Raw genomic sequence first — 25,527 nt, forward strand, 5'->3', positions numbered from 1 at the left:
AAAATGTAGTAAACTCACACAAGTGTCAGAAAATTTATCTTTAGTGCATTTAGAAGAGGCTCATTGCCAGGGGCAGAACGCATTAATTTCGTATGCCATGTTAGGAATTTCCATTTCTCCTTGACTAAAACATTAGTTTCAAAAATTATCTTTAGAGTAAAAAGACTCTCAGTGATTTATTAAATCTTCTTCCCTCCTCCCCCCTCCTTTACCTTCAGAAATCCACCAATTTTATACCATATTTGGCAGGCAGGAAATTGGGCCAATCTATTCTCAATTCTACCAAAACCATGCTTTCAATTTGCTTAGCATTTGCAAAATGAAAAGCATTTTACTAGGTTTTCTGAGGGTTTCAAACAAGTAAAGTATTTGGCTTTTTTCCTTGTGAAACTAGAATATAATTAAAGAATCAAAATATAAAATTTAGATAATCAATGTAAGGCAAAAATTATAAATACCAAACATGGCTAGCTAAATATCAATGGGATTTTTTGGTATAATTTTTGAGGGAGTTCAATCCCAATCATTAGGAATAGCTTTGTTATGACTGTACAGCTAAGGAAATAATAAATCATTAATTCATTTATTTAAATATGTACTAAATGTATAATGTAAGCGCCAAACTGAGTACAGATGGTTTAGAGTAGTACTATCTAATAGAATTTGTGTAATGATGGAAACATTCTTTTTCTAAAACGTTCAATGACTAACTACATGAGCAAATTTTAATTTTAACTAGTTAAAATTGAAAAAATAAAAATTCAGCTTCTCAATTTCAGCAGTTACATTTCAAGTATTCAGTAGCCACATGTATTGAATAATATAGGTCTAGAAGGAAGCTAATCACATATACAGAAATTGCAATTTATTGTGTAAGATTTATAACATGGTTTTTTTGGAGAGAAACAGAAAGAAAACTTTGTGTTCCTTAGAAATTTGTAGAAGAAATTGAGTTTGAACCAAGATTTAATATATTTAATATTTATCAGAGAAAGAAATAGTCCGCTGAAATTACAAGTAGAAAAACATAAGGCGTATGTATTACAGAGTAGTAAGCAAAGTAATATATAGGGAATTTGGGGGAAATGGTAAGCAAAAAGGAGTCAGGTTAAAGAGGGACTGAAAAAGAACTGTTCTCCCTTTAGTTTGTCAACTATGGCATTAATGATATTATGGACAAGGTAATTTCATGTTGGAGGTGGGGGTGGAGCTATTCTGTGCATTTGAGGATGTTTATCAGCATCCCTGGCCTCCACCAACTGAACACCAATGGCAGGTACCCCAGTGGTGACAAAGATGTTTCTAGACATTACCAAACGTCCTCTGGAAGGTAAAATACCTCTGGTTAAGGACAACTGTTGTGAAAATGGCCCACAGAGATGTCAGGTTGAAGGCAGGGAGTTTATTATGTGTGTTGGTGTGTGAGATGAGGAGGACTTGATATAAGGGATTTGTGTTGAGTGTAGAGTGGAAGCTTCTTTCAACTAAACAGGATTGGAGACGCAAGAGATGGAGATTAGGATCACAGGGTTCTGGTGAGACTGTTTACACTCTAGTGACTGCATGCAGGGTAGAGTCTTCTACTGAAATGGAAAACACAGCTGAAGGATCAAGTTTGAGGAAAAGATGATTTTAGCTTTCAGCATGCAGACTTGTGGTACCTGTGGAACATCCAAATGGAGATGGTTCTGTGGGTAGTTGGAAATTCAAAAGAGAGGTGTCAATTGAACATGTAGATTTGGGAGTCATAAACATCTAGTTAATAGTTGAAAGCATGAATGTTTCTCCTTGCCCACAGCATCTAGACTCAATGGCAACTGTTATCACTTCCAGTTGATCTCTAAATATAGCCCTCTTCATTCCATTCAATGCACAGCACCAGTTTTTCTTTGGTTTTTGTTTTTGTTTTTGTTTTTTCCTGATTTCATGTAGAATCAAGGACTTTGAGGTCCAGTTACCTGGCCTATTTACTTTCAGTACTTCTTCCTAGAGGCTTTTGATCTCTCTTCCCTTTTCCTGAATCATTCTTCTTCCATAAAATAGCTTGTTCCCACAAATCCTTCTGTTCTTAACTCAAAGTTCATATTCCTATGAGACCCTCCCTGATCAGGCTATTTACATTTCAACACTCTTTCTGCCAAACATTCCTTGTCTAAATTTTTTGTTGTTGTTCTCCATAAATCTTATTAACATTTAATATACCTCATATTTTATTGATTGATTGATTACATGATTATCCCCAGCAATATATAAGTTCTATGAGGTCAGGGCTTCTGTTTTGTTCACTTCTGTATAGCCACCAGTTAGATCATCACCTAGTAGCTTGTAGGCTCAATCAATATTTCTTTGATGAATGAAATGATAGGTTTCCTACTGGTCCAGACAAGTTTTCATGGATTCAAACTCTTGCTTAGACTTAAGACACACACTAGGAAATCACAGGAAAGTAATGTTCACTTGTTTTTCAGGGTGTCAGATACTGACAGTACCTGCTTAACTCCCTGAGTTTTTTCAATTTATGTTCAAAATACATAACAGCTTTTTTACATCATATAAAAAATTCATATTTCTCAGTATGAGTTCCAAAAGCTCTTTAGAATTTTTACACATTTTAACCTCATCATAAATTCATCATATCCCCCATAGTGAAATATGTTCATTTCTGCTTTTTGTGCTCTGACATTGTGCCATTTTCAATAATAATGATGCCCTCCCACCTTCTCTTCACTAATATGTCTTTATAATTTTAATCTATTTAAAATTCTATCATTTCTAGAAAGCTACATTCACTTTTTCCTCCTATCCTAGGGCTGCATTCCTATAAGAAAACTTCTTGATGCCACAGACTAGGGTTAGGTGTTCAATTTGTACTCTAAACAACCCTTTACCTACTTACCAACTTTGTATTGTAACTGCTTGATTACTTCTCTGTCTCCAACAAATAACTATAAGCTACTTTTGAGCTTATATCAATTGTATCTCTTGTTCCTGGCCACAAGCCAGAGACAGAGTACAGCTTGATAATTGTTTCTTTATGTACATTAATTGCCTTCATGTATTTCTAATCATTATTCTGCCTAATAAATTTAAACACCTACTTGTTCAATTTGTTCTTTGCTACTACTTATTTGTTGATATTGTATTAAAATACTGCTAGCTTTTTCAGGGTGTTCTTCCTCAGAAGTAGAATATACTCTTTTGCCATATTAGTGGTACTTTATGGGCTTCCAGTCCCTAAAGCATCTCAGTTAAGTCATGCAAAATATTTTTCTTGTAAAGAGCTTAAGAGTTTGGACACTTAAATCAGATTGGCTGGATTTGAATCTTGAGTCTATGTTTTACTAGCTAAATTACTTTGGGCAAGTTGTAGAACATTGTAAATCTTGGGTTTTTTTCATCTTAATAGGGTAGTATAACCTAACCATAGAAAGGAAAAATCAAATCAAATAAATATAAGTCAATTTGAAGAAGTTATGATGATTATGTAGTGTAGCACTGTGTACTCTAGATACTAAGTAATGTCTTTTAAGATGTCCAGCTCCCGTATCCCTGGGTGGTGATACAAGTTACTAATGCCTAACAGATTGATGATAGCATAAGGAAGAAGCATATACTGACAAGAGCAATCTTATCTACATTTTCCCAATGCTTTACATTCCCTCTTTGAGCATTCCCAAATTTTACCTTCACTCTTCTTTCTAATTCCATAATTTTTTTTTTTTTTGCCTTATTTGTGTCATTAGAGTACTGAGGAAATGGTGTAATGAGCTAAAGCTTACTGCTGCACAGGCCTGTCCTAAGAGACACACTAATGTATTAGCACTAAAAATGTTTGAAATACTAATTTTCCTTCTAATGAGCCTAAACATTTTATTATAGTTATACCTTAATACCAAGTTGCAGGTCATTACCTTCTCATATTGAAAGCAGCTGATGTTTCTGGGGCTTAATGTTTCTGCCATTTGCTTGGACCCCTCCTTCTTGCCCATTTTACATAGTAGGATTTTAGGAAATGAAAATTAGATCACTTGACAAGTATTGTGTATGATGTTTTGATTTCATTATTTATTCATTATAAAATATTTTTCTGATTATAACAATTAATGTATGCTAATCCCATGAAATCTGAATTTGGAAAATGTGAAAAGGAGCAAATAAGAACGGTTCATCTTACCACCTAAAGATAGTCAGTTCTGATTTAGTTTTTACCAATCTTATTTTCAACACGTGTTTTTTGTATGTGTTACAAACAGTGTAAAAACTTTTCTTTGCTCCTTCTTTCGTTGAACAATCTATGTATGTTTTCCCTTGTATTAATCACCTTTGGAAATGCCATTATAATAGTTAAAATAATAGTTTAGTTATCTAATCATATGTTACAGTTTTATATATATACACATGAGTATCTATTGATATATTTATTGAAAATTGATTTCTTACATTTTTATCGCCCTATCTTATAAATGATATTGTGAGGAACATCTGTGTGAGAAAAAATGATCTGAGTTATTGACTTATTTAAATGTATCCTAATGGGGGAATATATTCAATGTATTTAAACATTTGTGATGTACTATACTATATTAGTTTCAAGAAATAGAATGTAATATGTTGGCTAAAATCTAAGACTCTAAAGTCAACCAAATATATACTTGAATCCTCACTCCAAATCATTTGACCTATACAATTTTAGGAAATTTACTTGACCTTTTTAAACCCTATTTTTCTCATCTATAAAATGGGATTCTTGTATATAATGAAATAATATTGTAAATAGTATTAAGTATATATCATGGCAATAAAAACTGCTAACTTTCACTGTTAATTTGTACACCCAACCAGGAATGCAAGTCTATTTGATTTTCTGATCCCTTATAAGTATCATCATTTAAAAATATATTCGAATTAGATGGGGGAAAAGAAACAGTTTCAAGTGAAAAACCCAAACTCAAACAAACGTAAGCAAAATTAGGACATTCATTGACTCATAAAACTGAACTTCAGACTGGTCAGGTGACATCTGACATTTAAATTTAGCTGAAACCAACACTCAGATGAGGTAAGACTTCCTGAATGCTCTTCATCCTCTCAGTTTATTCACTGTGCTGGACCTGGACATTAGAACCAAGATTACAGATGTTTATATAAATTGCCCATTTTTGACACCTTTTAATCAGAGAGGAAAGAGCTTATCTCTCTCAAAATTAATTTGAAAAATACGAGGAGGTATTCTTATTCTTCCTCCTTGAGCCAGATGCCTTCCGCTTAAGTAGTTACTCTATCAATGGAGATGGGTTTCCATGAGGAGACCCATTACATAATAGGGATACGAAGAAGGGATAAGAAGAAGTTCTTCAAAAATCACTAACACATTGCCACTAGAGTGACCTTGGCCTGATGAGTCAAGCTAACTGGATGTACTCTGTCTATAACCGCTGATATTTTAACTTGCAAAACTTAACTATATTAACCAGGGTTGGTGAAGATGTTTTCAGGTGTTCGTTATTTTTTTCTCCTGTCTACTGGTCTTCTAAAAAGCAATATTCCTACTGGTTTAGCGGGTTTTTTCTCTTAATTTTGCTTATTTTTTATGGAATTTATGGCATTTTTAAAATTTATATATTTGGTTGTTTTTTAAATTTATATGTTTCTGGAAACCCCATTTCACTGAAGAATTCACAATTATTATCAAGTCCTTAATAGCATTTTAGTGTGGTTTCTTTAATCTTTATATATTTTAATTGTCCACCTTTCATTTCATAATGTGGCTTAATTATGACTTCTTTTTTTTTGTCATTATTTCTTTTTGTCTGTTTTTGACAAATCTTTCAATTTGTCCACATATTCTTTACAAAGACTAGCTTTTGATTTTGCTGATCTCTGTTTACCATTTTAGTAGTTTTGTTTAATTTGTTTCTCTATAAATTTCCATCATATTTCAAATATTTCTGCCTTTTAAAATTTCTTCTGTAGAAAAGAACATTCAGTTTCAATTGTATATTTAATATATTTATTTTAAATATTTTAAAAATTCATGTAAAATCATGAATTTCCATTAATGATGGCCTTGGCTTTATTCAACAAATGTAATATGAATTCCTTCATTTAAATTAATTCTAAACTTGTAAATTACTTGTAATTTTTTTTTTACCTTGCAACCTTTTTTTTTCAATTTTAGAGTAATTTTTAGTTTCTAATTGCATCAATGCAAGAAAATTGGACATTTATGACATTTCTTTTTGACATTTCTTGAGACTTATTTTTGTGGCTTATCATGTTGCTAATTTTTGTAAACATTTCATATACACTTAATGATATCACATGTTAAATATATGATAAATATTGTTTTCTGTTTTAGATGTTTTTTGGTTTTTGGTTAAATCTTGCTTTTTTTTTTGGTATCGGTGTCTGGTAGGCATGTATTGAAATCTTCCCTCACTTGTGTAAATTAAAACTTATTTTTATAGTTAGATAAATTTTTGTTTTATATTTTCTTACTTTATTTTTAGTTACATAAAAATTTGGATTGTCATATCTTGTTAGAATGTTCTTTTTAATCTCTAGCAGTAAGAACTAGTAGCTGTTTTCATTTCACTTAAGTGTTTTATTTTTTATATTGGTAATCTTCTATCAGCTTCTTATTAATTAGTATTTAATAATTTAATTCCTTTATTTTTACTTTCTGTATATTTTGTTTGTTTTTGATATTGTTGCTTGTTTTAATTTTTCTCATATAAGTTGCACATAGTTGTAATTTTTTTAAACAATTTTAGTTGTCTTTTACTTTCTAGGTAAGTCCCATTTGTGTGTGTGTGTATGTGTGATTATTTATACACTGGTAATTACTGCTATCACAACTTATTGTGTTTTCATTAATTTTTTTTTTTTTTACTTTTTTCAAACATGTCTTTTTTTTAATTTCTTAAATTAAGAATAAAGTTAAGGTTGGATTACAGCTAGAGTTAGGATTTGGTTTGGGCATTTTCTCTTTTATATCAACAGTTACTAACCTTGATTAAAATACTTTGACTTTTCAATATATGTGCTCACCATTATATCTTCTGATGATATAATTATTAATAGTTGTGGTAAAAATATAATTATTAATATTTGTGATAAAATTCAATTAGTAATAATTATTTCCATGTTTATATTTAAACTTTTTAAGTCTGAATGTCTGAAAATGATTTAGTCCAGAGTCATATTTAACTAAGTAAACAAATTTAGGTTAAGTTTTATTTTCCCATACAATACGAACATGATTCCACTGGTTCAAATATCTAGTTTTTTGTTATCAGTTTAGCTGTCTTTCTTTGATAGATAATATGTAATTTTTCTGTTGTGAATAATTTTGTTTTCATCCATAATGGTCCACATTTTTCATTATATTGTGTCTAGGTGTGATTTTATTTTTATGCATTTTGCTCAATATTTAAGTGCAGTTATTCTTCATATATATCTTTTTATATCTATTCTGGATAAGTTCATCCTAATATTACACCTTCAAATACTACTCTTCCCCTTGTCTGTACATTCCCTTGTAATACTTGTTAGACATATAATACCTGACTCCACACTTGCCATTTCTCTTCATGATCTTCATGCCTTCATCGTTTTTATCTTTACATCTGCAATCTAGCTGAATTTCCCAGTACATTTTTCTAAGACACTAACTTTCTTTTCAATTCTGTCTAGTCTAGAGTATATCTATTAAGCCTTTTTCCTTTAATGATTAATGTTTCAATTCTCTTGGTCTTTAAGTCATGTTAGACTGCTTTTGCTTCATTTCTTCTTTGATAAAGAGTATTAGCTCTTATTAAAATCTTTGAGACCCCTATATTTACTTAAAAATTTTTTCAATTTTTCTATGATTTTAATGCACCCAGATTATTTTACCTTTCAATTATTGACTATTTTTATTAGCTTTAAGTTTCTTTATATGTTTTGGAAAAAATTGTGTAGCTTCTTTTGAGTAAGATAAGAGAATGTTTCTCTCTTTTTCCCTTCCTTTGTCTATCTTGCTTTCTTTTTTTTTTAATATTTTTTAACGTTTATTTATTTTTTGAGAGACAGAGACAGAGCATGAGCTGGGGAGGGGACAGAGAGTGGGGGAGTCACAGATTCCAAAGCAGGATCCAGGCTCTAAGCTGTTACCACAGAGCCTGACGCAGGGCTCAAACTCATGAACCACAAGATCATGACCAGAGCCGAAGTCAGATGCTTAACCAACTGAGCCACCCAGGCACCCCTATCTATCTTGCTTTCTATTTGTGTTTACACCTCCATACCTTTTGGTATTATGGCTATTTCCTTTGTCCCAGCTCTCCCAGGCCAACAGCCCTAGGGTAAGTTGTACATTTAAAATTCAGAAATCCTGCTTTTTGGTATTGAAAAGCACAGATCCAGTCATTAGAGTTTGTTACTTGGTTCGGATCCAGGTTGTAAGACTGTAGAAACTGTAGATTCCCTAATTATATAGCTTCATATAATTGTAGTTTCAAATAGCATTAGCCAGCAACTTTTGTCAGCTTCATACTATCAGTAAAAATTTTATTGCTCATGATTTTAGCAAATAAGTTGGCTTTTAACTTCCACAGAAACTTTTAGTTTCTGTGACCCTATGGAAGCTGAAAACCTAGGACCTGCTTCTAAACCCAGAGCCCAGAGGCCTATGGTTTCATTCCTTGTCTCTACTTTGTGTTTCTGTTTAATTTTTCTACACTGAGAATTATTTTTATTCTTTGAAATAAGAATATCTGTATAATTCTTTGAAGCCATATACTTCAATTTTTTTTTTACTTTAACTCTGTCTTTGAGATATAATATAGCTTAGTGGTTAGCACAGATTCTAGAGCCAAACATGTGCAAATCTTGACTCTTCCTCTTTTAACCACATAAGCAATGGGAAAGTTAAATAACTTTCCTTTGGCTCAATTTCCTCAGCCATGAAATGAGGATGATAATAGCCTTTTCCACAGTGATATTTTGTTTTGCTTTGCTTTTTAAAGATTACTTGATATTTGTATATATGTGTATATAAATACAAATGCTTGGGACCCTGAATGGTTCATGGTATTACTCAATTAGTGTTATTTTTTATTAGATCCTATGATATACCCTATAATCCACCAATTGCAATATTAGATAATTACCAAATGATACAGAAAAACTGATTTGAAGGGGTACGTGCACCCTGATGTTTATAGCAGCATTATCAACAATACAAATTATGGAAAGAGCCCAAATGCCCATTGAATGGATGAATGGATAAAAAACATGTGATATATATAAATACACACACACACACACACACACACACACACACACACACACAATGGATTATTACTCAGCCACCAAAAAGAATGAAATATTGCCATTTGTAATGATGTGGATGGAGCTAGAGTGTATTAGGCTAAGCAAAGCAAGTCAGTCAGAGAAAGACAAATACCATATGATTTCACTTACATGTGGAATTTAAGAAACAAGTCAGATGAACATAAGGAAAGTGGTGGAAAAACAAAAGAGAGAGGGAGGCAAACCATAAGAGACTCTTAACTATAGAGAACAAACAGTGTTGATGGAGGGGAGGTGGGCAGAGGAGGGGCCAAATGGGTGATGGGTATTAATGAGAGCACTGCTGTGATGAGCATTGGGTGTTATATGTAAATGATGAATCACTAAATTCTACTCCTGAAACCCATATTGCACTATATGTTTACTAATTAGATTTTAAATAAAAGCTTGAAAGAAAAAATTAAAACATAAAGATGAAACATGTATAATGGGAATAGCAGAAGGAGAAGAAAGAAAAACAAATTTGTTTCTCATAGAAGAAATTGTATCAATTTTCTACTATCTCTTTCAGAGAATAGAAACTGAAGGAATACTTCCTAACTCATTATATGAAGTCAACATTACCTGATTACCAAAACAAAACAGAAATATTACAAGAAAACTACATATTAATGACTTTCATGAATATAGGTACTAAAATCCTCAACAAAAAAATAGAAAATTGAATACAACAGTATATAAAAATACACCATAACCAAGTATGATATGTTCCAGTTATGCAAGGTTGGTTCAACATTCAGAAATCAAGTAATGTAGTTCAACACATCAACACACTAAAGAAAAAAAAATCACATGATTATATCAGTAGATGCAGGAATAACACTCGTTTATGGTAAAAAAAAAAAAAAAAAAACAAAAAAAACCTCTCAATAAACTGGGAGTATTGTGGAAATTACTTAACTTGATAGAGAATATATATTAAAAAAAAAAAAAAACAGCTGACATCATTCTTAATGGTGAGAAACTCAAAACTTTCCCACTAAGATCAGGTACCAAGCAAGGATGTCCCCTCTTACTATTCCTTTTCAACATTGTAGTGGAAGTTCTAGATAATGAAATAAGATAAGAAAAAAGAAATAAAGTTTATACATTTTGAGAAGGAACAAATAAAATTGTCCTTGTCCACAAATGACTGTTTAAGAATTTATTTAAAAAAAAAAACTTTCGGAACTAATAAGTGATTATAGCAAGGTTTCAGGACATAAGGTTAGTACACAAAAGTTGATGTTTTTCCTATACACCTGAAAGGAAAATGCGGAATTTGAAATTTAAAACATATTATCTATATTACCACCTCTAAAAATACTTAGGTATGCTGACAAAATATGTACAAGCTCTATAAAAGGAAAACTATGAAACTCTGATGAATGAAATCAAAGAATAACTAAATTAATGGAGAAATGCTCCACGTTCACAGATAGGTAGACTCAATATTGTCAAGATCCAGTTCTTCACAACTTGATCTATAAATCCAATGTCATCCCAATCACCACCATCCTAGCAAGTAATTTTATGTACACTAACAAATGGATTCTAAAGTTTATATGAACAAAGAAACAAAGACAAAACAATGGGGCAAAGGTAATGTTTTCAACAAATGATGCAAGAACAACTGGAAAACAATGAAAAAAAAAACGTAGACAGACTTTACACCTTTCACAAGAATTAACTCAAATGGATCACAGACCTAAATGATAAACTATAAAGCCCCTATGATCATAACTTAGGAAAAAACCTTAATGATCTAGGGTATGGCAGTGCCTTTGTAGATACAACTCCAAAAGCATGATCCATGAAAAAATTAGTTGATAAGCCAGATTTCATTAAGATTAAAAACTTTTGATCTGTGAAAGACAGTGTCAATAAAATGAGATGATAAGCCACATACAGGGAGAAAATATTTGCAAAGAACATCTGATAAAAGACTCCAAAGTATATAAAGAATTCTTAAAACTCAGCAATAAGAAAATAATCAACCTGATTAAAAAAATGGGTGAGAAACCTTAACAGATCCCTCACAAAAGAAGATATACAGATGGCAAATAAGTATATGTAGGGATGCTCCATATCATCTTTCATGAAGGAGATGCAAATTAAAATGATCGATCACTACGTACTAATTAGAGTAGCCAAAATCTGGAACACTTAACAAACCAAATGCTGGTGAGGATGTGGAGCATCAGGAACTCTAATTCTATGCTGTCAGGAATGCCAAATGGTGCAGCCACTTTGGAAAATATTTTGACAGTTTCTTACAAAAGTAAACATACTCTTACCATACTATCCAGCAATGATGTTCCTTGATATTTACCCAAAGGAGATGAAAACTTATGTCTACAAAAAATCCTGCACAGAAATGTTTATAGCAGCTTTATTCATAATTGCCAAAATTGGGAGCAGCCAAGATGTCCTTCAGTCGTTGAATAGATAAATAAATGTGGTACACCCAGATAGTGGAATATTAGTCAGCTATGAAAAATGAACTATTAAGTCATAAGAAGACATGGAGGAAACTTAAAAGCATATTACTAAGTGAAAAAAGCCAATCTTAAAAGACTAAATACTGTATGATTCCCACCAAATGACATTCTGGGAAAGGTAAAGTTTTGGAGATAGCATAAAGGTCGGTGATTGCCAGAGGTTGAGTGGATAGTGGTGTGGGAGAGTTGAATGAGCACAGAGAGTATTTAGGGCAATGAAAATATCTCGTATGATACCACAATGATGGATACATGTTATTGTGTGTTTGCCCAGACCAAACAAATGTTTGGTAACATTTACTATGTGCTATTAAACATTTACTATGTGCTATTAAAGGTCACGGGAATGTACTCCTAAGCCAAAGTACCTTCACTTACAGAATTTACAACGTGCTCATGTGTGCACAGTTGATATATAATCATTCATTTGACTTTTTATTATACTGTATAACTCTTTGAGACTAGAAACTTTATATATATAGTTATATATATATATATATAGTTAGATATAGATGATATAGATATAGATGATATAGATACAGATATATATATCCTGTTATTCAACCTTGAAGAACCTTTGCAGAAAAGAAGTAATGTTATGGACCTAAACATATTTTGCTTACTTATGTGTCATTGTTTTTGTGTAAATTGATTTTCCAAAAGAAAATGAGAAACATAAAGGTATAAAAGTATATATAAAACCTAGTGAGTTGAACCAAGAAACTGCTTAACTGATTCACCAGAGTAAAGACCTAGAGGACAAATTGGACTGTGTTTTCCACAATACATTAAGATTTTCTATATCTCCTCCCCACATACGACATAAAGATCAGGCTTTCATATAGAATATTTTATTACTATGTGACATTTCTTACCCTACCTCAAAAATAGCCTCTTAACCCCAAATGATGTTAATGCCCAAGCTTAGAAAATTGTTTTTGAAAGTTATATGAAGCTATAAAATATCTTTATATTAAGGAACACTATTGGTTTATGAAAATAATTTTTAATAATTCATTTAAATTAGAAATGACTTCATTAGCATCCCCGTTTTGAACCTCTGTGGAGACAGAGCACTTCAGTCTGCTTGTCTTCTTGCTGTTGTTGGTGTCGTTTGCATGAAAATTGCCTCTAGCAGTTTTCTGGATCCACAGTAGCTCAAGGTTCATTTCTTCCATATTAGATTATTACAAGTTTCACTTGTTTCCATTTTACTTATTTATTAATTTATATTTATTTTATAAATATATTTTATATTAATTAATTATTTAATTATGCAATTAATAATTAAATTCTTTAATTATTATTAATTATAATTATATATTATTAAATATATTATATATTAAATATATATTTATATTATATATAATATATATTTATATAATATTTATATATTAAATAAAATAAATTAATATATTTATATATAATTCATATAATATATATAATTTATATATAAATATATAAATATATATATCAGTATATAATATATCAATATATATCAATATATATTGATATATAAATAATATATATATATTATATATAAATATATTATATATAAATATATATATAATTATATATATTTATATAATAAATAAATAAATATATAAATATATAATTATATATATTTATATAATAAATAAATATATAAATATATAATTATATATATTTATATAATATATAATATATTAAATTATTTATTATTATTAATTATAATTATATATTGTTAAATATATAAAATTATATAATTATATTATTAATTAAATTAATTATTTATATTAATTATTATTTATAAATAGTGCTACTTTCATTTTCATCTTATTCTTTTCTGATTTTATAATAAATTTCAGAGGTATGAAAAGTTTCAAAAGTGTGAATACTCGTGGTCCTCAATACATATGCTAAATGTTCTCCAGGATGTTTCCAGCAGTCTAGATGAGGCTAGTTTGATTTTATGTTGCTGAACTCTAACTTATAATTAACTTTATGTCTATACGGCTTTTCTCACTATAAGATCTTTAAGGTGGAGATAGAAAGGCTTTAACAGGGGCAGTCAGGAGTTGTGACTCTTCACTTTTACTTCAACTACATGTTTTGTGCACTTTGCTAAATTCTACTTGCTTTATTTAACTATTTGAATCTGTGATCACAGAAACTTTTTTTTTCTGAGTTTCAGGTCATTTAACATTTCTGTATTTGGGGGAAAAATCCTTTTAAATTACATACAGCCAACATTGATTGCTCTCTATTCCCTTTATATTCATTCATTCAGTGATTTATTCAAGATCACATGCCAAACATGTTGCAGGAATTATGGTAGGTCCTGGGGATTCAGTGTCACAAAAACCGCCTCATCCCTGAATCTGAAGTGTTTTTGAGTAACCTCTCCAGTATCAGTACCGGTACTGATGACAATCAGAATTCTATTTTAGAAAGGTTCACAAAATCCTTGAGTCTTTACTTTGTTTAAGATTGCCCTACAATTCCACCTCTCTGCAAAAAACTTTTTCTATGTAAATGATCTTTCTTTGTTTAGGTTAAGTGCCTAAGTATAGCTTCCCTTTGTTTTCTTACCTGACATAAATTCTGGATAAAATGTCTGCTTTGTCCCCCAGGTTGTCAAGTAATCCCTTTCTCACACTTCTCCCTCAAAACACGCTATGCAGTTTAGATTGGCAGTATTTTTGTATATTCTTCTACATCATAGAAGGAGGTTGGCAGATGGGCCTCATTCTCCTGAGATAGGAGGAGGAGGGACATCAGGTCTTAAAGATAATCCCCAAGTTTTGGCTCTGGATTCTCTGCATCTTTTATCTCTTCCTTTTATCTAAGTGATTCAGATCCATTCGGTTAGAACTAATATTTATCTTTTTTTAATGTTTATTTATTTATTCTTGAGAGAGAGAGAGAGAGATCACATGTGTGAGAAAGAGAGGGTGTGGAGGAAGGGAAGAGAGAGAATCCCAAGTAGGTTGTGCACCATCAGAGTGGAACCCTGTGCGAGGCTCAAAGTCACAAAATGTGAGATCGTGGCGGGAGCTAAAATCAGGAGTCGGATGTTTAACCAACTAAGCCATCCACGTACCCCAGAACTAATATTTGTCTTGAGACTGCTAGTGAAGGACTTGGACTAAAATAAAACTTCTAGGTAAGCTCCAAAAATTAAATATTTTTGAATTCTGCTATGCTCCTGGCATTATGGCAAGCACTGCGTCTGCCTCACTGGCTAATGGAATTATAGCTAAATTTTTCTTTTGCGACCAAGAATCTCTCAGAATCCCTTAGTTATGAAATCTGAACACAAATTTATTTCTGTCACTTAATAAGTCATTACAGTTTCTTTTTACTGTAGTGTATACTTTATCCTGACTTCTAAGTGCCTTGGGAAATGTAGAGATTTGCCTAAATGATATTACTCAAAATGGTTTAAATATGAACTATTTATTAATAAATCTTTTAGTATAGTACTTGATTCATTAAATGTTTAACAAGTATTGACTCATTATTTTAATATTATCAAACTGTTAAGGACCAATCATTTGGCAACAGTAAGAGTTAAATGTAAAAATACTGAGACTATTGAAACTCTCATTTTCATCCCCCAAAATGATGGAACCTTTTTATTTTTAGTGTATTTCCTCACATTTTTATATTTAGTGATACAAACCACACTTTAAGATTTTCTTTATTTCGGGGCGCCTGGGTGGTGCAGTCGTTAAGCGTCCGACTTCAGCCAGGTCACTATCTCGCGGTCCAGGAGTTTGAGCCCCGCGTCAGGCTCTGGGCTGATGGCTCAGAGCCTGGAGCCTGTTTCCGATTCTGTGTCTCCCTCTCTCTCTGCCCCTCCCCCGTTCATGCTCTGTCTCTCTCTGTCCCAAAAATAAATAAAACGTTGAAAAAAAAATTAAAAAAAAATATTTTCTTTAGTTCATACAATCTAGACAAGAAAAGCACAACTCTCTATCCTGCCTTTAGTAAGAAGTGCCTCCAAATTAAATTATGATTAAAATTTATCTATTCTGTTCTCACAGTTGAAAAAAAAGATTTCATTCTGTCACCTCTGAAAGATATTTGAAAACCCTTATATCTGGAAAGGGTTCTTTCTAATTTCTAGCATTAATATTCCCTGCTAATTCTGAGAACTAATCTTTTCTGAAAATTAAATTCACTGATTGTTCACAATTCCTACAAAATATGTTTACATATTTGAAAACATTCCAAGTTCTCCATGTTCCTTTTAAGTCATAAAAAAGATTAAATATCCCATTTATTAGACTGGGGACAAAGTTGTATTGCTTTGTTAGTGACAACAGTCATAGAATTTTAAAACTGATGGCATTTGTTACATTGCTGGTATGTTTAGGGAAAAACAAAGATTCCACTTGGACTGTCATACAAGATGTACATTGTTTTTCCCAGAAAGGATAAAAATCAAGAATAAATGAGAAAAACAATGGTGTGAACTTATTCAAAATGGTAAGGAGAATTGTACAATACTCAAGTTATTATCTTTAACATTTTAGAATATTAAGGGAAAAGGTGAGAAAATGATTTTTGACTTGACATTAAAAATAACTAAGCTAGAGGGGTGCCTGGGTAGCTCAGTAGGTTGACCATCTGGTTCCTGATTTCGGCTCAGATCATGATCCCAAGGTTGTGGGATCAAGCCCTGGGTGGGGCTCCACACTGAGCATGGAATCTGTTTAAGATTCTCTCTCTCTTAAAAAAAAAAAAAAAGAGAATCTGGAGCTGAAAGGGAAAGTATATATCAAATTAAAAATAGTATAAAGTATAATCACTTATCATAAACATTATGTATGAGTCTGATATGGCCCATAATCTGGGTTCTTTTCAATTGGTCACTGGATACCAAAATTAAATGATGCTATGATGAGAATGAGTAAAGGTTACGAACTGCTGGACAGCAAAGACCTCTGTTACTCATCGCTATATCGCAGTATCTGGCATGAAGTGTATGCTCAATAAACATCTCTTGAGAAAGGGTGTAGACAGACCTTGAACTTCAAACTGATGTATCCTAGCTGGTACTTCTATGCTGGGAAAATATCCACTCCTATTTCCATTACACTTGGATCCATTCACCCTGCGTTTTGTTTTCCATCCCCTTTATCCAGTTATTTTCTTCCTTATCCCATTTATATTACCAAAATAGCCCCAAGTGTTTCTAATAATTTTGTCTCAGACCACAATATGTACTGCTTCCTTGCCATCAGTGTCACCTGGTCCCAATGCTTCTACGCACCATGATAAAAACCCTTCTTTCCTAGTTTCTATTAGTTTTCTATCTCTGTTTTTATTTTTACCCTATCTGAAGTATAAATCATCAATGCTAACTGATGCAAGCATATAGACTGAGGTGCACTTTTAGTGCAATATTCTCATATATATAGTTTTTATGTGTAGATAGCATATACCATATACATGACATTTATTTAATTAATATAATTAAATAATCAAAATGATTTCCTGAAAAATCATATTCCAAAATTTACTGTAGGAATTTATATATTTAAATTTTTTTATTAAAAATTTATTATATTTAATACAAAAATATAATGAACACTTTTTAGTTTAGAGGTGTGTATCCTTGTGGATTTAATAAAATTATAACACAAATGTTGGGGCTACTGGGTGGCTCAGTTGGTTAAGTGCCCTACTCTTGATTTTGGCTCGTGTCATGATCTCACTGTTTATGAATTCAAGCCCTGCATCAGGCTCTGTGGAGGCAGCTTCGGATTCTCTCTCCCCTCTCTCTAAAAATATATAAACTTAGAAAAATAAGACAAATCTTCCTTTTTTGATTGTTACTATATATATATGTGTGTGTGTGTATGTGTGTGCGCACATGTGTGTGTGTGTGTAATATATATATGTATGTACATTTCTCTCTCTTTTTTTTTTTTTTTTACTTGAAAGGGTCATATGATAGCATCCTGTGATGCCTGTGGAGTAATAAAACTATGGGACTTTCGGAAGCTCTTACCAATTGTATCCATTGATGTAGGTCCAAGTCCTGGCAATGAGGTGAACTTTGATTCATCAGGTAGGATCTTTTTTGTTTACCATTTGTGACCAAGCTAACAACTTTAGCATTGGTTCTGAAACTATTTTCTGTTTCCACTTGACTTTTATTATGTTTCCTCTTATGTAAATTTTTGTTCTTAATATTGTATGAGAATATATTTTATGTGTATTATCATATAACATCATAGAAGTATTGTATTTATCATAAATATAAAGGAAGAAATAATAGAGGAGATAAGTATGTACTAATATAGATAACAGAAGTTCCTAACAGTGTCATGAAAAATTTGGAGTCCAGATCCTTTAGAATCACGATCCAAGGTAAGTAATTGGGTTTTTTGAAGGTAAAATGGCTAAGCATAGAGAAGAACAAAAGTTTAGCAAAACTGAATTTAAAACATGTTTAATGGAATATTTCTGTCTTATAATTAATAAATTACCCTATATTCTCTTAATGTTATAATTAATTTGAAATGTACATGTGTTTTATTGTTGCATTTATGTGTAACAATACATGTTATAAATGATAATAATTGTAATATTATTATTTGATTGTGTTCAGCATTTTTTCTGCAGTAATATAAACACTGTCATTCAGATAAAATATTTTACACTTGCTGCTGATGAATAGTGTATCAACTGATGTTAAAAATCACACAATATTTCCAGTTATCTATTTGAAAGATTAAAATTATAGCTTCATTTGTATCTTTAATGATAGCTTATACTAAATAATGTGTATCTATTATTAGATAACATAACATTCCTCTGCTAGTATGATACATGTTTTAAGCTTTTTAAAATTTTGTGAGTTTTTAAAATCTTTGATATTTATTTGTAGTAGATCACAGTTATAGAGATGGTAATTTTAGAGAAGAAATAAAGATAGAATATGTATGGGAAATAATAATGTTTTATTTTAAAATAGTGCATACTAATTCTGTAGTCCAGAAAGTATGTAGATACTAGAAGCAACTCTAGAGCCATAAGAGAATTGTGTGTTTCATAAGACTGGTTTTATGATATTGCTATTACATATCTAAGTCTTAGAATTCAGTAAGTTTGTCTTCTTAACAAACTTTAGATTGTGTTCCCATTACAGATTGGCATATGAACCATATTAACAATGTTTTTTAAAAATGTTTTTAGTAATGTTCTTGACATTAAGCCATTTAATTTAAAAAAGAAAACATTGTTTAGAGTAAAACATCCCAACTCTGAGAATTTTATTTTATAATGTGAAGGCCTACTAAGATTTCAAGTTGTATTTTTCACTATACAGAGTCTGCATTGACATCATAGGTCTAAAGGAACTTTAACTTAGTTTTAATAAACATTTTTATATCCTTAAAGAACTTTTTATTGTTTCAAGCAAGAATCTAAGGATTCATGTCCTTGAATTTTGAATTCTGAAATCGCAAATCTTTTAGCTGTATTTGCTAATAATAGAAGGTAAAGGGTATTTTGAAATGCTACACAACTAATAAGAGATATGGATTTTATTGTCAATGTTAAATATGTTTCTACTTGTTTTTTACTGTCCTTGTCATCAACTCAAATCTCTTTTCTATGCATAGTCATGCAGAACTGATTTAAATAAACGTCAGTACCTGTCTTACTTTCTTACAAGTCAATATCATCTTAAAGTGCTTGCTACAACAAACCTAGTTTTTCTCTCCATGATTGCTATACTCTTGATTATAAACTAAAATTAAGAAAAGCATAAGAATCAAGGGCAATACAATGAGAAACATAAAAGACAAAAAAGTGTAAAGTAGGGACCCTGTTAATGAAAACACTTCATCAGTTTGAAGGAATATATTTTCAACCTGACCTTCCCATCCCGTTGACCATTTCTTCAAGGAACATACTATAATTAATTTTAGTTCTATGCGTTTGAGAAATTAGCATCGTAAGCCTTTTTCTCATTGAATAATGGGATATTTGTGCTTCTGTAGAAGAGAAGTCTTCAGTGATTCTTCATTTAAAAAGGTTAAAATATATCAAAAAATGAAAGAACTGGGGAGAACAAACAAAGCTCTCAGTCTAATGAGGCTCTGAACAGAGAGGTGAAAATCACAAAGTAAAACAGAAATTATGTTCATATCAAGAGAGGAAAGCAGAGTAAAGTCAAGAGCAAAACAAATCAAAATAAGGACAGGGACACATGGATATCTTCTAATATGGATCTATTCAGGAAAAGATTATTTAAATTAAAAGTATAATAAACTTATATCGTGAAAATATTTGGACTATGAGGATAAAATCAAATGTAACTTAATAAGCTCACAATATACATTAATTTGACTTATTATGCCTAGCAGTTAGCAAATAAAAGCATTTTTGATAACAATTATTTTCCACAAAAAGATAAAAAGAGGATATTGACACTATTGAAAACAATAAACATAGGGCTCACATTGGTTAAGTTGTGCCAAATCAAGTTTTTAGGTCAAAATTATGTGACAGAATTAAATCATGCAGTTATATATGTTTAGGACTCAACTAGTGTGAGACAGGCTCTTGCCTCTATCTAAGCTATGTCCCTGGACTTAAGGAAAAGATATTGAAAACATACATGTAATGTCATAATAAATGTAGAAATATTGATAACATTCTGTCTAAGATATTTAGTTGTTAGATATTCTAAATAATCATCATATAAACAAAAATTTCAAATCATATTTCTTGTCTCTGGATCAGTTTAATTGAAGAGCATCTTGAGATTATGAGGTGTGCTGTTTAAAAAGATGTTCCCAAATACAATGACTTATCTTTATAAATAAGGAATTTCTTGTCACTGCAAATCCAACATAGTATAGAAATAAATGGGATTAGAGGTCATTGAAAGGCTGAAACTGTTGTCCATAATGTTTGATTTCAAATTTTTAGGCATATCAAAATTGCCTCATTATTTATTAACCTCATAAGTAAATATTTTCATTTTGAATTTGTAAAAGTATGTATAAATATATATAATTAAATAGTTCTTGATCTGTTTTGAAACTGAGATTCCTCATAGTGTATCATTTCAAAAATATATCATTGATAAAAATTTTGAAAACCAATCATGTATGAAAAGAGCATGGACTATAATTCAGATCCTTAGTTCTTCACCACTTTTTAGGCATTAAGTAAATTTAAATTCCTTGAATGTAGTGTCCTCATAGAAATAATGGAAGAAATAATTATCTTACAGTGTTCTAATGTGTTTCAAAGGGATAATGTATAGTCTATAATGAGGAAATCCTAGTACAGTCACCTACCATGTTTCATCTTAGCTGGAAGGGATCTTATAAGTCATCCCATTCATATTAGTGGTGAAAAAAATGTGTGAATATATCAGTGTGCAAGTAAGATGCTCAAGGCTGTGTGCTACTATAGGTGATTTCTAGTCAAAGTATAAACACTAATAAATAAATTTTAAAAGAAACAAGGGTCAAAACCTCCTTGTCATGTAATATTAAAAATAACTAAATGTTTAAGAAGTGAAGTTATATAAAATATTATATATATAATTAAAATAAAAAGATTTAAAGATGCATGAATCATCATCTAGAATTTAGCTTCTCTGTTGTTGTAGAAAACTAGCTTCTCACACATTTAAAAGAGGAGTTGTATGTGGTATAGTATTATTTACTTAATGTTTTACTTGCAAATACATTGCTTGTGATATGCACAGATTATCTGTGTATATATACCTGGGTATTATATGCGTATTAGTATTTGTAAAGGGATAAGTGTTCCTTTCTCATTAAACTGAGAGCATCCTGGTAATATAATGCTACATATTTTTGTGAATATTCACTATCTAAATAATCTCTCTCACTTGGCATATTCAAATGCCATATATTTTACCATAAAAAATTTATTACTATTTCAGAAAATGTTAAATGAATTTGCATAGTGAAAGTAATAAAAACTAACTGTAAGAGTTTATACATAAACTTGTCCACATCTCTCATTTCATCATGTTTTTATGTAGTTTAGCAATATTTGTCCCTCCTTTGTAAAAGATAATTCTGGTATATTTGCAAAAGAGTCACATCCCTAGAAAATGCAGGAGCTGAAGTTTAAGCCAGCTGGGGACTTTCCAGTAGGAAGCTTATCAGTATCAGATCATCAAAATGGGCAAGACTTCTCCTCATTTGGAGGCAATCCTAATATTCTCCATAAGCAGAACCACAAATAAATGCTAAAATAGAAAAAAATGACCCCATTGGAAAACATAAAAAGCATGAAATCCCTCTGAAATTTTTCAAACATAATAAAATAACCCCCAAAATCTTTGTTTCACATTGGATTTATTGGTTTCTTTCCATAAAAGCTACAGTTCATTGTTTTGTATTTAAAAGACAGATTGTGGTTAATTTCTTTTTATGGAAGCAGTGTAGCCTAGTGGAGAAAGCACTCACTTAGAAGTTAGAAGCCCTGGTTTTGAATTTTGTCTCCACTCCTTACTAGCCAAATGGTCTTGGTGAAATTTCTAAATATTTCTGAGCCTCAGTTTCCTTGTATGTAAAATATTAAAAACCTATTGAGACTTCCACTTCCAGCCAAGATGGAATAACAAGACCAGATTTACCACACCACCTGAAACAACTAAGAAAAAACAAAATATATGAAACTGGTTTTCAGACATGGAATACTGGGCAATGAAAGACAAGAACACCTGAGAGATGGAAAGTAAATGAGATGAGCCCTATGCCTGCTGTAGAATACTCAAGGACAGATGGGAACCAAAGAGAAAACTGGCAGTCTTTCAGAGCTGAGGAGAAAGAGGGGGCAGTCCAGGGAGACCACACCAGTTAGAATCTGAAGCACAGAAAGAGGGGTCTGGAGATTTGCAGAAGATCCCCTCCTGTCTTTAGCTAAATAAGGATCAATACTTGACAGACTAAGTGAAAATCTCTCTGAACACTTAACAGGAAAAATACAGAGATCACCCAGCCTAAGAATAGTTGTATATCCACCAATCAGATTGGAAAAACCTTGCAGTTCAGAAGAACACTAGGTAGAGCAGAGATTGGCAAACTACTGTTCATGGGCCAGCTTGGCCTATATTTATATATAGTTTTAATGGAACACAGCCACAGCCATTTAGTTACATATTTTCTAAGGCTGATTTCACACTATAAGAGCAGAGTTGAGTATTTGCAACAGAGACCATATGGCCTAGGAAGCCTAAAATATTTAATATACGGCCCTTTACAGAGAAAACTGCCTTAGTAGAGTGCTTAGAAGGGTATCACCTCAGTTGTGAGGCAACATAAGCCCACACCTCTAGATCAAGTCCCTTCACCAATGTTTTTGAACCACCTGAGTTGCCTCACATGTTTAGTGTTCTAGAGTCTAAAGACCTGTTTAGTCTTCTCTAAATTCAATGAAATTGCTGTAGCTGCCACATTTTTTCCAGGTGAGGAAGCTGGGACATAAAGAAGTTAAGAACAAGCCCAGTGACACCTAGCTGATCAAATACAGAGTCAGATTTCAAATCTGGCAGGTCTGATTCCAGGAACTAAAACTTAAACTTTATATTATTCTGCCTCTCACTTTACTAACAGTATTTGGTTTCATACTGATATACGATATTGTTAGAGAAATGATTCACTGCTTCATATGGACAGTGAAATAATTCCACTAATGACCACTTGGCAGTGTTTGGCTCAAAGCTGACTAAGACATAGAATCTTGTCACCAGTTGTCAATTTGTGGTCTCTGAAAGAAACAACAACAACAAAGGGAATCTCCCCATAAAAATAACCTAGTGTTAATAACCTAATAATCTGCCAGGTTTCTGATGTGTCTTATGCACAACAGAGTATTTTAAGTGCCTGTATCTTCCTAATGGGATTCAGAACTCCAACCCCACACTTCAATATTAACTCTTTTCAGAGTAATCAGGCAGGGCTGGATTATGTGAGCACCTGCAGGGCCTCTCTTTCTGCCATTTATTTAAATCCTGGACTGATTAAAAACTGAAATAAGAATGGAAGAAACCAAGCCAACTTAATCTCTAAGGCATAAGGCAGTTAACCTAAGTTGCTCTTCCTAAGAGGAAGCCCATTCTACCATGTCAATTTCCTGCAGAAGGAAAGCCACAAGGAAAGAGGATAAATTATGAGAGAAGAAGTGACCAGATGACTCTACTCAATTATTTATAATCCCATTATTTCTTTCCCTGTTTGCGTGGCTCTATTGTGTATATAAACCTATTTTGTGCATAAGTAGAATATGGGCTTCTCTGAAGGAAAAAGGCACTGGAAGAACTGAAGGAAATCAGATTGTGTATATCCCTTGAGACCCAAGTGTATGATTAATGCCTGGAATGAAGCATACTATGCTGTAGGAACTGAACAAGGTGCTTTCTCTTTTAACCATCACAACACTCTGAGTTTGGTTCCATTTCTCCCATTTTAAAGGTTTTTGAGAGCTTTAATTAAGCATACATATTAATAACTACACATGTTGGTACAGTCCTGTGAGAGCCTGAATTTCATTTCATTTCATTTTTAGCTCTAGGAGATTATAAATAAAAATTTTAGAGATTCATAGAGACTGGTTACAGTTCATCTGCAGAAAAAAACAACCTATTTTTTTCTCTTTGTTTTTTTTTTTTTTTCATGCAATGTCCTATGTTAGAAGCAATTTTATTTACCCTAGAGCAAGTATGGAAAATAACATGCTGATAATAGTGGGAATTCCTTGAAAGCTCTAATTAAAGCCATCTTGACCAAAGATACATTTATTCAGGGAGAACATTCATAGTTGTACAAAGTGTTATAGTCATGAACTGTTCTGATTAGTCTACCGTCCATTCTGATCAGTTGATGGCAATGCCATAGCAGTTGCTAAGTACTAGATTATCATCCCCAAAATGGATCATAAATTCTGAGATAAAATTAGCATTTGAATTACATAAATTATGAAAGATTAATATAAATAAAACTTAGTGGCTTTTTCAAAGTATAGTAGAATTTATACATGTTACAAAGTCTTTTTCTTTCAGATATTATGTTTGGAAGGTTGTATTCTTAATCTAATGACAACATCATTGCACAAATTATGAAGACTCCCTTATGGAATTGTGTTCATAGTTTTAAAAATAATGCTTTCATATCACCAGTACTCACAGATACTTGAATTAGGATTGATTTTTAGAAAAGTCTAGAAATTATTGCCATCTTATAAGTCAGAAAAGACCATTTGAGTCAACCCCAACCCACGATGAGGCTCTAAAAAGTTATATTCATCTATGATTTGTAACATGAAATTGAACAGGACACTTAATCTTTGTTGACCTCAACTTTATTATCTCTAAAATGAAGGGTTTGGATAGGTGACTTAATCAACTAGGTTTACAACCTGAGTTTCACATTGTATCTCCCTGTGTTCATTAGGACATGGTGTTCTGAGGTAAAAATATATTCTAAAATAAAACTTAAATGCTTTTTATATTACTTACAACTTGAAAATAAAATATCAAAATGTAAGTGAAATACTTCACTCTCCCTTGATCCAAAAAGGAGATACAATCTATTATAAACATCAAGTTTATTTAAAAATTGGGCCTCACATTTAAACAATAATAGTATTGGGGCGCCTGGGTGTAGCAGTCGGTTAAGCGTCCGACTTCAGCCAGGTCACGATC

The 25,527-nt window shown here is 31.7% G+C and overlaps 1 protein-coding gene across 5 annotated transcripts in view; it reads left to right on the forward strand.

Moving 5' to 3' along the window:
- SPAG16 (sperm associated antigen 16) overlaps positions 1-25,527 on the forward strand; it is a 997,079-nt gene that overhangs the window by 719,987 nt on the left and 251,565 nt on the right. For all 5 annotated transcript variants that reach the window (XM_019838629.3, XM_045034448.1, XM_019838628.3 and 2 more), the window contains one exon: positions 17,769-17,895. In XM_019838629.3, coding sequence (XP_019694188.1) covers positions 17,769-17,895 — 127 coding nt within the window. The remainder of the gene's footprint in view (positions 1-17,768; positions 17,896-25,527) is intronic.

Source organism: Felis catus, chromosome C1 (assembly GCF_018350175.1).
Source record: "Felis catus isolate Fca126 chromosome C1, F.catus_Fca126_mat1.0, whole genome shotgun sequence".
Taxonomy (NCBI): domain Eukaryota; kingdom Metazoa; phylum Chordata; class Mammalia; order Carnivora; family Felidae; genus Felis; species Felis catus.